The sequence below is a fragment of the Plecotus auritus genome, assembly GCF_963455305.1.
Source record: "Plecotus auritus genome assembly, chromosome: 14".
NCBI lineage: Eukaryota > Metazoa > Chordata > Mammalia > Chiroptera > Vespertilionidae > Plecotus > Plecotus auritus.
Genome location: NC_137780.1, coordinates 1,977,788 through 1,993,090, shown reverse-complemented (window position 1 = coordinate 1,993,090; position 15,303 = coordinate 1,977,788). Strand labels below are relative to the sequence as shown.

Genomic DNA, 15,303 nt, shown 5'->3' with positions numbered 1-15,303 from the left:
TTGCCCAAGGCTGGGATAGAGCGTCGGCCTGAGGACTGAAGGGTCCCGGGTTCGATTCCGGTCAAGGGCATGGACCTTGGTTGCGGGCACATCCCCAGTGGGGGGTGTGCAGGAGGCAGCTGATCGATGTGTCTCTCTCATCGATGTTTCTAACTCTCTATCCCTCTCCCTTCCTCTCTGTAAAATATCAATAAAATATATTAGAAAAAAAAAAAAAAAGGAGCAGCTCGTCCTGCCACCCAGGGCATCCATCTCAATCTCGTCGCTGGACACGGTAGGGATGGAAGATGTGCAGCCGTCTAGTCACAGCGCACCCCCCTCGCGCTTCCCTGAGAAAGTGAGTTTTCACGAACCCTCTGTCCTCCAGCCAGCCCGCGGGCTGTAATGAGTTTGGCATTGACCCTGAACATGGGCTTCTCCCCAGAAAAGTGTTCTTGAACGCCATGAACAAGATGGACAGCTTGTTCTTCAGGATGGCCGTCCCTCTTATCTCCCCAGACACACACACTCCCCCCCCCCACCGCCCCGATCACCCTCGACAGCCTGCGGGAATGAGAAGACGCACATCCCTTCGCTCCTTGGGGACTGGGAACGCGCCGGCCGGCCAGACGTCGCTGGGGAAGGGTGAGTGTCCCTAGGACATCGTGGAGGGGGATTCTGGGCGGAAGAACAGTGGGAGGAGTCAAGGCGTGCTTCTCTCATTTCTTATCTCAGTTCTCATGGAAAACGCTCTGCTGAAATGCAGGTCCCGAGAGGGTCCACCCATAAAAACGAAGAAACACGACTGTTGGGGTCAAAGGAGAGAGCACTTGGTCAGCCGAGACTTCACACAGGGAAACACGGTTTTGAAAGATGTCAGGCGGGGTCTTGTTCTCGCTTATCACTACCTCTGGCTTCACGCTTCTTTCCCACTAACTCCAATACGCGATGCAGATATGGTTGCTGTCGCAGTAAAATGAAATAGGCCGAAAAGGTTGCCTCGTAGAACTGCCTGGAACACTAAAAGCAGGCACAGCTGACCTACGAACCACATGAAGTGCCCCGTGCACTTCGATGCAGATTTTTTTTCAATAAATACAGTCATTGTGTTTTTTCTTCCTGATGATTTTAATAACATTTTCTTAGTGTAAGAACACAGTAAATAATACACAAAATAGTCCAGTCAATAGTAAAACTCTCGGTACAGCCGGCCCTCCACATCCACAGCTTCCTAACCGTGGATTGGAAATGCTGGTTTCAACCCCAGCTGGTGTGGCTCAGTGGATAGAGCGTCGGCCTACGGACCGAAGGGACCCGGGGTTCGATGCTGGCCAAGGGCGAGTACCTCGGTTGCAGGCTCCTCCCTGGCCCGGTCCCTGGTCAGGGCTCATACAGGAGGCAACCCATCGGTGTGTTTCTATCACATCGATGTTTCTCTCTGTCTTTCCCTCTCCCACTCTCCCTAAAAACCAATGGAAATCTCACACCTGTCAGAATGGCTATCATCAACAAATCAACAAACGACAAGTGTTGGCGAGGATGCGGAGAAAAAGGAACCCTCGTGCACTGCTGGTGGGAATGCAGACTGGTGCAGCCACTGTGGAGAACAGGATGGAGTTTCCTCAAAAAACTGAAAATGGAACTCCCATTTGACCCAGTGATCCCACTCCTAGGAATATATCCTAAGAAACCAGAAACACCAAACAGAAAGGATATATGCACCCCTATGTTCATAGCAGCACAATTCACCATAGCTAAGATTTGGAAACAGCCTAGGTGCCCGTCAGCAGATGAGTGGATCAGAAAACCATGGTCCATCTACACAACGGAATACTATGCTGCCATAAAAAAGAAGGAATTCTTACCATTTGTAGGCACCTGGATGGAATTGGAGAACATTATGCTGAGTGAAATAAGCCAGTCAATGAAAGAAAAATACCACATGATCCCACTCATTTGTGGATAATAAAAAACATTATAAACTGATGAACAAAAAGATAGATACAGACGCAGTAAAGCATCAAACAGACTGTCAAATTACAGCGGGAAGGTTAGGGAGAGGTGGGGGAAATAAGAGATCAACCGAAGGACTTACATGCATGCATGTTAGAATAACCAACAGATGCAAAACATTGGGGGGTGAGGGCATGTATGGGAGTGGGGTGGGGGGGCAATGGTAAGATATGTACACATATAATACCTTAATAAAAAATTTTTTTAAAAAAACCAATGGAAAAAAATATTCTCTAGTGAGGATTAATCAAAAACAAATAAAATAAAGAAAATACTGTTTCCAGTCCGGCCGGTGTGGCTCAGGGGTTGAGCATCAACCTATGAACCAGGAGGTCAGGGTTGGGTTCCCGGTCAGGGCACAGGCCCTGGTGGCGGGCTCCATCCCCAGTAGGGGGCGTGCAGGAGGCAGCCGATCCAGGATTCTCTCTCATCACGGCTGTTTCTATCTCCCTCTCCCTCTCCCTTCCTCTCTGAAATCAATACAAATATATATATATTTTTTTTTTTTAAAAAGAGAGACATCAGTAAGACATTGAGAAGCACTAGCTCGAGGAGACCAGAAAACACTGGGCAATCCCCCATCGTCCATAACACCCAAACATATTGAAAAGCTGTCCCCCAGCAAGCCGCCCCCCTCCCGTGTGGTCAGCCCTGCCATCTCCGCGGGGTGGGGTGATGGATGGGCTGAGCGCTCGGCCCACCCAGGACTCGGCGCGCTTGGCAAGCTCCCTCACTTGTCCGGCTCCACGCAGATCTAATCGGCGCCCGCTCCTCCCGGCCCAGAAGCCTGAGCCAAAACAGGAAAGGGAACGGCTCAGCTATGCTCGGTATCCGACGGGAGAAGAAGCTGTTTTTCTTGGAAGAAACCCCCTTTCTCCTCTTTATCTCGGCCCCGCCCCCCCCCCCCCCCCCCCCCCATCCCCTTCCAGTTTGAGCCTCGCCGTCAGCCAGCGACATCAAGGGTCAACGTGGCCCGCTGGTCTGTAGAGGGAAGAGGAAATTTTCAAATTGCCGTGGAGTTGATTTCACTTGTTTTGGGAAATCTGGCTTTTGCCAGTCATCCTACCCGAGCATTCAAAAGTTGTACTTAGCCCTCACCGGTGTGGCTCAGTGGATAGAGCGTCGGCCTGCGGACTGAAGGGTCTTGGGTTCGATTCCATTCAAGGCCACATGCCCGGGTGGCGGGCTCGATCCCCAGTAGGGGGGGCATGCAGGAGGCAGCCGATCGATGATTCTCTCTCATCATTAATGTTTCTATCTCTCTCCCTTCCTCTCTGAAATCAATAAAAAATATATATATATATATTAAAAACACACACCCACCATTCTTCAAGTTTAAAATACATTCAAGGGTTAGTTCAAGCACATCACAGGCATATCAACCCTGGACCCAGTCTAGCTTTAAAGGTAAAAAGGCAGCTTTCTGACTATCACCAGAGACCCCTCACGATGGACAATGTAGTAGAGGTTGATTATCGTTCTTAAGGTTTCCATCGTTGAATGAACTCTGAATTAAGAACCCGTTTCCTCCCCCCACCCCCAGCCCCCCTCGGCAAAGGCTTGGAGGCATTCGTGAGGGACAGAGTCCCAAATGGCCTCTGGGAACTGTGCTTCATCCTAAAGGCTCCTGCGAAGGGCAGAGCCCTGGCCAATGGGCCGGAGTCTTCCTCTGTCTGCAACCTCTCCGTGCTGTCCATCTGGCCTTCAGGAAAGAAGAACCCGAACGGCAGTCTCCTCCAAGTTCCATCTGGAGAGATACTGTCCCTCGCCGCCGAGTTTCTTTGCGCTCAGGAATAAACACAGCGCTCACAGAAGACACGGTTCTGGCCCTGGCCGGTGTGGCTCAGTGGATAGAGCGTCGGCCTGCAGACTGAAGGGTCCCAGGTTCGATTCCGGTCAAGGGCATGGACCTTGGTTGCGGGCACATCCCCAGGAGGGGGTGTGCAGGAGGCAGCTGATGGATGTTTCTCTCTCATCCATGTTTCTAACTCTCTATCTCAGCCTTGGGCCAACTACGGCCCGCGGGCCGGATCCGGCTGTTCTATCCGGTTCTCTTGCTCTCCCCTCCGCTCCTTTACTTTGAATTTATATGAGTTCACACAAACACTCCATCCATGCTTTTGTTCCGGCCCTCCGGTCCAGTTTAAGAACCCATGGTGGCCCTCGAGTCACAAAGTTTGCCCACCCCTGCTCTATCTCTTTCCCTTCCTCTCTGTAAAAAAAAAAATCAAGGAAATATATTTTATAAAAAAAGAGAGAAAAAAAAAGAACACGGTTCTGAAGCCCAAATTCTTTTTGCACACCTTCGCCTCGCCAGGGGCCCAAGTGTGTTCTGGGAACCGGTAGGCCCGCCGCGGCCATGCCTCCCAGGAGGATTAGCGCCTGCACTTGGAAATTAGCAAGCGGCACGGACGTGCTTCGTCCCCGATACATTTCAAACTCCCCGTCCCCGTCCGATTGTGCTGATGGTAGTCAAACACACCGAGGCATCGATGCCAAGAACCTGCTGATGGAGCGAAAAGGAATCCATGGCAACTGGTTAGCGACAAGGACAATTCCCCGCGTCTCAGCACATCACGCCAGGAAACTGCTGAGCTCAGGCGGACCGGTGCCAACCAGGCGCTCTCGTGGCTTCGTCGTGGGTGCTGACAGTTGGAAGCGACGCGTGGCTGCCATGGCGCTGCTGCACCCGGACAAGGTGCTGTTGGCTCGATACCTCGTTTCCGCACACGGAGGTCGGGCACCAGCTCCTTCCTGACCATCCCCTGGTGCGTGGTGTGAGATCCGGAGGGAAGCACGTGGCCAGCGCACGCAAGCCAACGCGCCCGTGGGACCTGCCGCATCGCAGGAGTCCTCAAACTTTTTAAACGGGGGGCCAGTTCCCTGTCCCTCAGACCGTGGGAGGGCCGGACTATAGTTTAAAAAAAAACGATGAACAAATTCCTAGGCGCACGGCGGGCCCGGGACGCGTCGGCTGCTAAGCAGGACAGGCAGCGGCCCCCGGCGGGCCGGATCCATGTCCTCGGCGGGCCGCAGGTGGCCCGCGGGCCGCAGTTTGAGGACCCCTGGGTTAGTGGTTTTTATTTCTCCACGGGCACGCGGGGGTGTTACAACCCTAGGACTGAGCCCGGCCGCCGTGGCTCAGTGGTCGAGCATCAGCCTAGGAACCAGAAGTTCACGGTTCGATTCCCGGTCAAGGGCACATGCCCGGGTTGTGGGCTCGATCCCCAGGAGGGGGCGTACAGGAGGCAGCCGATCCACGACTCTCTCTCTCATCACTGATATTTTGCTCTCTCCCTCTCCCTTCCTCTCTGAAATCCATAAAAATATATCTTAAAAAAATAAAATAAAAAAAAACCACAAAAAGGGCAGGAGTGGTGATGGTGGTGGTGGTGGGGGTGGGGTCAATCAAGGAAAAAGGAGACATTCTTTAAACAATAACAATAAAATAATGAAATGGATAATAACCAACACCCCTCCACACACACACACACACACAAATAGACTCACAGGGAATATGCTTAACTCCTCTTTTATTTTTTTTAATCTATTTTTATTGGCATCAGAGAGGAAGGGTGCGGGTGAGGGTTAGTGGAGTGAATGTCAATGCGGCCCCTCCCGCCCTGGACGGACCGGGGCTGTGTGTTACAAGCACCGGCCATGTCTGGAGACTTGGTGTCCGTCCTTGGTCATCTGACAGTGACGGAACAGACACCGTCTAGACCCGCAGGAGATGGTGTGAAAGGGAGGGGGGACGCGTGTGACCCTGGGCCAGCCGTGGGCAAACTACGGCCCGCGGGCCGGATCCGGCTGTTCTATCCGGTTCTCTTGCTCTCCCCTCCGCTCCTTTCCTTTGAATTTATATTAGTTCACACAAACACTCCATCCATGCTTTTGTTCCGGCCCTCCGGTCCAGTTTGAGAACCCATGGTGGCCCTCGAGTCACAAAGTTTGCCCACCCCTGGGCTGTGGGAAGAAAGCGTTGTGCGGAGCCACCGACCTGACGAGGCTCCGTATACGGTTTGAACTTGCAGCCCTAAGTCTCTTTGGGGGGTCAGGACACAAACTCCCCCTGCGTTTCGGCCGATTTAAGGCAGGAAGGGGACCGCTCTCTTAGTAGTGACCTCCATCCACACCCAGGGGTAAGAATGTGCACATGCGTGACCAGAACAACACGCGTCTGAGCGGCCCGGGTGCCCCCGGGGCGGGCTGTCCCCCCTCGATACCGTGAATGGGTTTTCGGTGCCCGATGAGGAGTTCATTCTGAGAACACGTGTCCTTTCCGATCACCCCCACGCCGCGCCATCGGAAATCACTTCGTCGGAAACCGACAGGAACCTTCAGACCCCTCGTCTGCTCTCAGTGAAACTGTCAGAGGATAAACCGGAAGGTCCCGAAGGTCCCGGTCTCCCCGTCGGCCAAACACCGGGTGATACGAAATTTAGGAACGTTTTTTCTTTGCCCCGGCTGGTGTGGCTCAGTGGACAGAGCATCGGCCTGCGGACTGAAGGGCCCCGGGTTCGATTCCGGTCAAGGGCATAGGCCCGGGTTGTGGGCTCGATCCCCAGTGGGGGGTGTGCAGGAGGCGGCTGATCGATGATTCTCTCTCATCACTGCTGTTTCTCTCTCTCTCTCTCTCCCTCTCCCTTCCTCTCTGACATCAATAAAAATGTAAAAAGAAGATTTCTTTTATGGAGATGACCCCCCAGCTCTGAGGATCACTCCTCCCACTTCTTCCGTTCGGGACCCGCCCTCGTCTGCGATCACCACCAGCAGGGAAGCCGGACCCCGGGCCTGGGGTTCGATCCAGCCAGCCACGCTCACCCGGTTCTACGCAGACCAGGGGCGCGATTCCCATCGGGAAACCGTCCCCAGGTCCCCAGTGAATGCGACCTTTCACCTTCAACCCGCAGCCGCGAAAGAGCAACGTTCACGGCACTGACCGGTGATGACAAAGGTGGCCGTCTCCCATCAGAGCCCGTGACCCGGCGATGTGGTCCCCAGCGGAGAGCGGCCACAGCGTTCGGACGGGTTCAAGCCTCGGACCGATGAGAGGGCACAGTCCCCTCGTGGCAAGGCCACGTGCACGTCCCAGCGTGGAGGGCAGAGCCTCTCAGCACCATGATAGCCAACAGCTGTGGTTGTCTGCGGAGGGCCCCCTGGGAATGCACACGGATGACCTTTAAAGTTTGCCCTGACCGGTGTGGCTCAGTGGATAGAGCGTCGGCCTGCGGACTGGAAGGTTCCAGGTTCGATTCCGGTCAAGGGCATGTACCTTGGCTGCAGGCACATCCCCAGTGGGAGTGTGAAGAGGCAGCTGATCGATGTTTCTCTCTCATCGATGTTTCTAACTCTCTGTCCCTCTCCCTTCCTCTCTGTAAAGAATCAATAAAATATATATTTAAAAAAATAAATAAAGTTAATGTCAGTGGAGTCCAAGGTGATTGGCGTGGTCCTCCCCCGAAGACAGCCTCCCCAAATGTAGGAGACTGTCATCAGTACCGATGTCTTATCTTTATCCAGGTGCCGGGAATAAGGGATGAATAGGACCTTGACTTACCCAGGTCTTGATATGCTAAATCCCGTCCTTGGACCAGGAATGAGGAATGAATAGGACCTGGGCACACCCAAAACTCCTTTGACCTTAACCCCCCCTTTTGGAAACCAATAAAGGCGCTGTGTCCCATCAGAGGGACAGCCTCCCACCCGGATCCCAGCTTGTCCCTATTTCTGTGTCTGGTCTCATTTTTTCTTTAATTTCTTACCCCCAGCTCCTCCGCTCAGGAACCTGTCGTTTTTCTGTGCGGGCCGCGGAAAACAGAGAAACAGCCCCCCCCACAGTTGTCAGCTTGACCCTATGGTCCGAACACGGGGCCCCACGTGCCTGAGTGACGTGGGCTGGATAGAGGTCAGGTGCATGGAGTTGAGTAGATTCGAAACCCACGCGTTTGCCTCGTGGCATCTGCTATAAAATAAAGACACGGCTGGTGGTCCGTGGCACTGTCGCTAGCTCTCCATCAGAGAGGACAGTGTCCCACCATGACCCAGCCTTTATTCTCTCGTCTGTCTTTTCTCAACCCTTCCCCGCCCCCTCTCAGGGTCACCGAACCTGGCTGAGCTGGCACACCACCTAAGGCGCCCTGAGGCTGAGTGTGCCATGGCCGTGCTGGCTCACCACAGTCCTCGGGCTTGGTCTCACCGGCTTCCCGGACCCTGGCAACAGCATCCATAAAGCTGTGGGCAGCACCTGACCGAGGACAGCTGCTTTCAAACCCGGTCCCCGGGGCGGACGCTAAACACGTGCAGTCATGTCCCAGCTGGTGTGGCTCAGTGGATAGAGCGTGGGCCTGCGGACTGAAGGGTCCCAGGTTCGATTCTGCTCAAGGGCACATGCCCGGGTTGTGGGCTCCATCCCCAGTAGGGGGCGTGCAGGAGGCGGCCCATCCATGGTTCTCTCTCGTCATTGATGTTTCTCGCCCTTCCTCTCTGAAATCAATGTATTAAAACAAACAAAATCAAAAAACATGCAGTCACCCAGCCGGCGTGGCTCAGGGGTTGAGCATCAACCTAGGAACCAGGAGGTCACAGTTCGATTCCTGGTCACATGCCCGAGTTGCAGGCTCGATCCCCAGTGTGGGGCATGCGGGGGGGAGGGGGGCAGCCGATCCATGATTCTCTCTCATCATGGATGCTTCTTTTTTTATTTTTAAAAATATGTTTTTACTGATTTCAGAGAGGAAGGGAGAGGGAGAGAGAAACATCCATAATGAGAGAGACTCACGGATCGGCTGCCTCCTGCACGCCCCCCACTGGAGACAGAGCCCACAACCCAGGCCTGTGCCCTGACCGGGAATCGAACCGAGACCTCCTGGTTCCTAGGTCGACGCTCCACCACGGAGCCACGCCGGCCGGGCCTGAGACGCTTAGGAACACGCCGTGTGCCTGTCCCATGACGGTAGACCCTGACACCCTGAGGTGACCACACGCCTCTGGATGCTGTAGGCTGGAGTCTGCAGCGAAGTGAAGCTGAGGCGGGGACGGCAGGTCCTCCCATTGGTCACCTAGCCCAGGGGTCGGCAAACTCCTCAGTCCGCAGAGCCAAATATCCACAGGACCACGATGGACATTGCTTTGGAGAGCCCATGTTTTTAAACTTAAACTTCTTCTAACGCCACTTCTTCCACATAGACTCGCCCAGGCTGTGGTATTTTGGGCAAGAGCCACACTCCAGGGGCCGAAGAGCCGCCTGTGGCTCGCGAGCCGCGGTTTGCCGACCACGGCCCTAGAGAAACAAAGGGGTCACCCGCCTGGTTGTAAGAGAAGAGACACACCGCCATGCGAAGGCTGGATTAACAACCGATTTTATTTCATAACTGCATCGTCGGGCACTTGACGGTAACGCGTAGTTCATCCAGCATTCCTATTTGCACCTATTTTTTTTAAAAGGTTCCCCACGCGATCCTTGTCTACACCAGGTTCTCCCAGGAGGAGCCAGCCTTTGAGATGAATTCGACGGCAGCCTCCAGGATGCAAGCACCGTGGAGCCGGCGAGGTGTTTTTCCAAAGACACCGGTCCCGTGTCTAGCAAAGGGCTCCGTCCTTCGAAACAGCGACTGCGCTAAAGCGAAAGAAACGCGCGGCGGGCAAGTTCCCCTCCGGAGCCGCTGGCGTACCGCGTCTGCAGAAAAGCGGGGTGCTCGGGAAGCTGGGGGTCTCGCCCACGGCCTACCTGCCTGCGGTGTGAGTACCGAAGCCACAGTAGATTTGAGAAAGCCCGTGTTTGGCACCCAGTTGTGAACCGGGTCGCAAGTCCAGCGTGTAGCGGGGGAGGAGTGTGGTACCTCGAGGATGCAGCCGGCCTCTCGTGTCCCATCCTCGGCGTCAGGGGACCAACCGGAGGCCCATCTGTTCGTGTCGTCCCTTCTTGAGGGACGTGGACAGACGCCCCCGTGGAGAACTGGAGTGACACGGACCGAGAGACTGAGTGTGGGGGGTCGGGGGGGCGTCTCACATCAAAGAGGGAACCGATGGTGCGGCTCAGGTGCCTTCACTCCACCCGAGGACCAAACACAGCATCGGCGGGCACCACCCATCAGTACCTGGTTTCACTCTGTGGGTGTTGTTATTTTTGTTTTTTTTTTGCTTTTTGGTAGATTTGCATATTGTATCCCGGGCTACAGAATTCTCCCAGTGCTTTTCTGCCAGATTCAAGTATCGTAAAAGGTAGAGAAACCTCGAGAAGCTGGGAGGCGAACCATACTGTCCATCACACACAAAAATCAACCTCACTCACGGGCGGTCCCACGCTGTGGGATGTTGCCGAAGGATGTCGCCCTCCACAGCCGTGGGCGTCGCCGGACCAATGCCCCTTCGATGGGCGTGGCGCGGGCTGGGCGTCTGTTCAAGGGACACGTAGGATCGACACGTCGTGGCCCTGTGTCCGTGTCCTTTAAAATCACAACGCAGGCCCCACGAACCTAAGGTTGAGCATTCTTCTCCTTGCATATTGATGGTTGCTTGAGGCAGTTGGTGGTGACGCACGGTCCATAATTATTTTAAATAAACACACACATTGCTCCGGCCAGCCACAGAAACACTATACATTTTTTTCTCCCCCGAAAAAAAAAAAAAATCATACAGTTTTACACAAATACTGAACAACACCGTCTTAAGGCGTCTGCCCCCAAAAGCAGATTGGCATATGTATCTGAACGAAATGATGCAAGAAAATTATATTGCACAAAAATCCTATCGTTTTCAAAAGGAAATATCCTTCTTTCTAAAGCACAAGAGAATTCTCTAGAACAAATCAAGGTGCTAACTGGTTTGATCAAAACCATCCTCTCGCTCTCAAACAGGCTTTAAGACAGACACTGAGCAGAGGGCGGGCTCTACATGAGAAAGACACCCAGAATCGACCCGTTTGAAAAAACTCCTTCCTATGTCATGAAGCGCTTTGGAGAAATTAGATGTGGGGACCCCAGTTCTGAAACTTCTGTTCCCACCAACAGATCTCTGCCCAGAATCAAGGTCTCTTATGCTAAACTAAATGGCGTTCGCATCCGGAAATGTATTCATGCGAGTAGTTGGGGTTTTTTTTCCCCCCTGAAAATCCAAATTTTCTAGAAAACAGTACTGATGTTGAGGATATTCACAGTTTTCTCCTCTGGCACAGAAGCCAAAACGTCCTCTGCCTGTTTAAGACACAACTGATTCATTCAAACCCTGGATCCTATTAGGGAGTTAGCACAAAATGCTAGCGACAGAACCGTCACGTACAGTCTTCATTTAAAAGGGATGGGATGAGAGACGGGCCGGCCTGGCTCAGGGGTGGAGCGTCGACCTAGGAACCAGGAGGTCACGGTTCGATTCCCGGTCGGGGCACGTGCCCGGGTGGCGGGCTCCATCCGCAGTGTGGGGCGTGCAGGAGGCAGCCGATCCATGATTCTCTCTCATCACGGATGTTTCCCTCTCTCTCTCTCTCTCTCTCTCTCCATCCCCCTTCCTCTCTAAAATCAATAAAAATATATTTAAAAAATTAAAAATAAAAGTAGGTACCTCAGGTAGCAGCATTATTCTAGATTCTTCATACAATTACAGAGAAAGGTCATCAACTTAGAAATGGCACTGTGGTTCTGACTTAATGCAAGTATCAGATAAAGCAGCTTTAAAAGGCTTTTCTGGTATTAGAATCTTGGGTTAATAACATCTAAGCAGAATTTATTATTATTATTATTATTATTATTATTAATTACTATTATTGATATTCGCAATTCCTTTCAACTGGTTCCTTCACCGCAGGGACAACGTCCATCATTTTATTTCCCTCCATCCTCAGGCACGGCTCCCTGCATAGGTCCAGGACCAAGTGTCCATGGCTACTTCCTAAAGGGATGGGTTATTGGTTTTTAATCAGAACGATGATCATGCTCTAACATGCAAAAGGAGGTCGGTCACCATCCTACTACGAACACTCGTAATGCTACTTCACGACACTCTCACTTAAAGCAATCGCTCCGGAGTTCACACACTGCTCTTCTATCCCCTGCTCGGGGCACCCCAGGGTACCCCAGCTCAGGGCGAAGGATGCAGGCTGGGTGGGGGCCGGGGGTGGGGGGGGGAGTTCCGGGGAGAACCCAGGCTCTCCCTCACGGACACAAGTCTCGTTGTCGGACAAAGAGGCGCTAGGCCTTCAAACACGTCCAAGTCAAGCAGCCGGGGAGTTGGCCAACCGTTGGCTTTGTTGGAACAGAGGAGAGGAGCCGAGGAGAAGAGAACACCTCTGTAACTCTGCAGACCTCACGTTAGTTTCTCTCCGTCCCCCCGACGTCCGCCGGGACCCTGGGGAGTCCCGTGGAAGAGCAGGCGTTGAACACTCAGTGTTTCAATGGATCGAAACAAGGATGCTCGCTCCCTAGGCTTTCGGGTGGTTTCCCAGAACAGCACGGACGGTGTTGGGTTTTGCTTTTGTTTCTAACGTGGGCTCGCACGCCGACGCCGCACGGTCGGTCGGTAAGGCACGGATCCAGCTGGGAAGACCTCGAGGGGAATGGTACTGAGCAACTCTCACAGCCAAGGGGCATGGAGGGGGGGGGGATATCTAAGAAGACGTGACCTCTAAATGAGCCTAGGACAGAGAAAGGACAGCAGGGAAGGCTCAAGAAGTCTGAAAGAGGCGTGGACCAGCAATACTGACTCATTCAGCCCGGCTGGCGGCCGGCGTGGCTCAGGGGTTGAGCATCGACCTCTGAACCGGGAGGTCACAGTTCGATTTCCAGTCAAGGGCACATGCCCCCGGGTTGCAGGCTCGATCCCCGGTAGGGGGCGTGCAGGAGGCAGCCGATCCAGGATTCTCTCTCATCATCGATGTTTCTCTCTCTCTCTCTCTCTCTCTCTCCCTTCCTCTCTATGAAATCAATACAAAAATATATTTAAAAAAATACTGATTCATTGATTGTGATGCACGGACCATCCACACGGACTTGGGATATCAGTACAGGGGAACGGTGGGTAAGGATGGACGGGAACGCAGGACTGCCTTGACCATTTTCCTAGAAGTCTGAAACTTCTAACATGCAACGTCAGTGACTTTGAGACACAACCTGAAGATATAAACCATTTAGAGAATTATTAGTTAAGGAAATAAACAGATCAGAACTTAAAAAAAATAAAATAAAAAAGCCCTGACCGGTGTGGCTCAGTGGATCGAGCGTCGGCCTGCGGACTCAAGGGTCCCGGGTTCGATTCCGGTCAAGGGCATGTACCTTGGTTGCGGGCACATCCCCAGTGGGGGGTGTGCAGGAGGCAGCTGATGGATGTTTCTCTCTCATCGATGTTTCTGACTCTCTGTCCCTCTCCCTTCCTCTCTGTAAAAAATCAATAAAATATATTTTTTTAAAAAATCGGGACAGAGCGGGTGGCCTTTGGCTCCCTGGGGAAAGGCCCCGGAGAGGCTGGGGGAAGGCGTGGAAAGGGTCTCGCGTGTAAACAGGAGGCATTCACTTCACATGGTCATGGAAGACGCTCCCTGGGTGAAAGGCGGGGGCCTGGAGGCTGTTTTTTCGGAAGACGTGGCTACCGTGTCCACAAGAGCTTTTCATTAGAAACAAACAGAAGAGAGAGGGAAGAGACTGTCATCCTGGATTCAGTGACGGGAACGGCGTTCCTGTCCCGCTGGCCACTTCTCACGCCTCCGGGAGGGTGCGCAGAAACTCCATACGTGGCTACGGTGGCTGGCGAGCGGCGGGAGGTTAAGGCAGCGGTGGGTCACAGTCCCAGCAGCTCGAGGGGAGCTCGGATACGTGTTGCTAACGGGATCGGCTCCTGCTCCACCGGACGCGCGCGGGGTAGCGACGGGTCACGGGCAAGGCTTCCGAATGCATCCTCCGTTTAAATAAAATGCAGGGCGGTAAGCACCAATCCGGGAGGTCACGTGTCCGATGTATACTCTCAACACGCGCGCACACACACACACACACACATGCACACGCACGCACACACGAGTACCTGATTGAAGAGCACAGTAGAAGAAGTAGCTTTCACCCCGAAAGATCGGTGGGTAACACAGACCCGCCAGACCCACGGGCGATGTCTCCAATGAAAACAATAATGTCTCGACAACAGCAAGCGTTGCCATGCCTACAAACCACCGTTTCCTGCACGGGGTTCCGTGGGGCCCTCCCGTGTCTCCGGAGACGCGCGGACGCCCGTGGCTGGCTCTCAGTTCTCGACGGAGGCCTGGTTTCCACTCGTGCCTCCGCCCGGAACGTTCCCGTCGGGCTGGGAGGCGGGCGCCACGTCGTGACACAGCGACACGGCTTCGTGGAGCGGCCCACGGTCTCCCGGGGCCTCCTGGACGCCTTTCCCTTCCTTCTCCCACGGGACGGAGGAGGACGGCCGGCGCCCGAGGCTGGGGATCAGCAGGTCGTCCGGGGCCTGGATTAGTGTTTCCTCCGTGTCTGCTTTCCCTTCCTCAGTCCGGGCCGCGTCCCGGGGAGCCCGCGGGACACCCAGCTCCGAGGGGGAGGCCGGCTGGTCCGCCCGGGGAGGGCCGCTCCCGGGGCCCCCGTCGAGGGGTCTGGCACTGTTCTCCTCCTTCAGGCTGAAGAGCGAGCCCGTGGCACAGCTGGAGCTGACCCGCCTCCTGGGGGACGGGGGCAGGTGTCGGCCGTGGAGGGCGCTGTCCTCCTGGCCCAGGGGCCAGTCGCCTTGGTCCCCAGACCCGCCGCAGAGGGCCGCCAGGTTATCCTCGCTCGGGGCGCTGGATTTATTCTGGAAGAGGGAACAGCCCGTTCAGGGACGTCTTTGATACAAGGAAGGCATCGCTTTAGCAACTGTCATGATTTTATTTGGTTATTAAATAATATTCAGGTATTAAGTATATTAAATTTAGTTATTAAATATATATTAAAAATATATATTTCCATTGATTTCAGAGAGGAAGGGGGAGAGAGAGAGAGAGAGAGAGAGAGAGAGAAACATCCATGATGAGAGAGAATCATGGACCAACTGCCTCCTGCACGCCCCCCACTGGGGATCGAGCCTGCCACCCGGGCATGTGCCCTGACCGGGAATCGAACCCGTGACCTCCTGGTTCCTAGGTCGACGCTCCACCCCGGAGCCACGCCGGCCGGGCTCGCTCTAGTGTTTTTAAAGCATTCAGATCCATTTGTTTAAAGCTACAGTTCCCTTTTGAGGCAAGATGACAAAAAATGTAGTCTATTTTAAGATCAAGGACATTGAGAAAATATAGCGGGGGCATTTCATGTTTTAAAAAATTCCCCCCCGCCGAAACCAGTTTGGCTCAGTGGA

General features: G+C 53.8%; 1 protein-coding gene across 2 annotated transcripts in view; it reads right to left on the bottom strand.

The window, feature by feature from the left end:
* Positions 1 to 9,340: 9,340 nt before the first annotated feature.
* Positions 9,341 to 15,303, bottom strand: part of DENND1B (DENN domain containing 1B) — a 112,212-nt gene continuing 106,249 nt past the window's right edge. For both annotated transcript variants that reach the window (XM_080651118.1, XM_080651117.1), the window contains one exon: positions 9,341 to 14,763. In XM_080651118.1, coding sequence (XP_080507244.1) covers positions 14,212 to 14,763 — 552 coding nt within the window. In that variant the 3' untranslated portion in view covers positions 9,341 to 14,211. The remainder of the gene's footprint in view (positions 14,764 to 15,303) is intronic.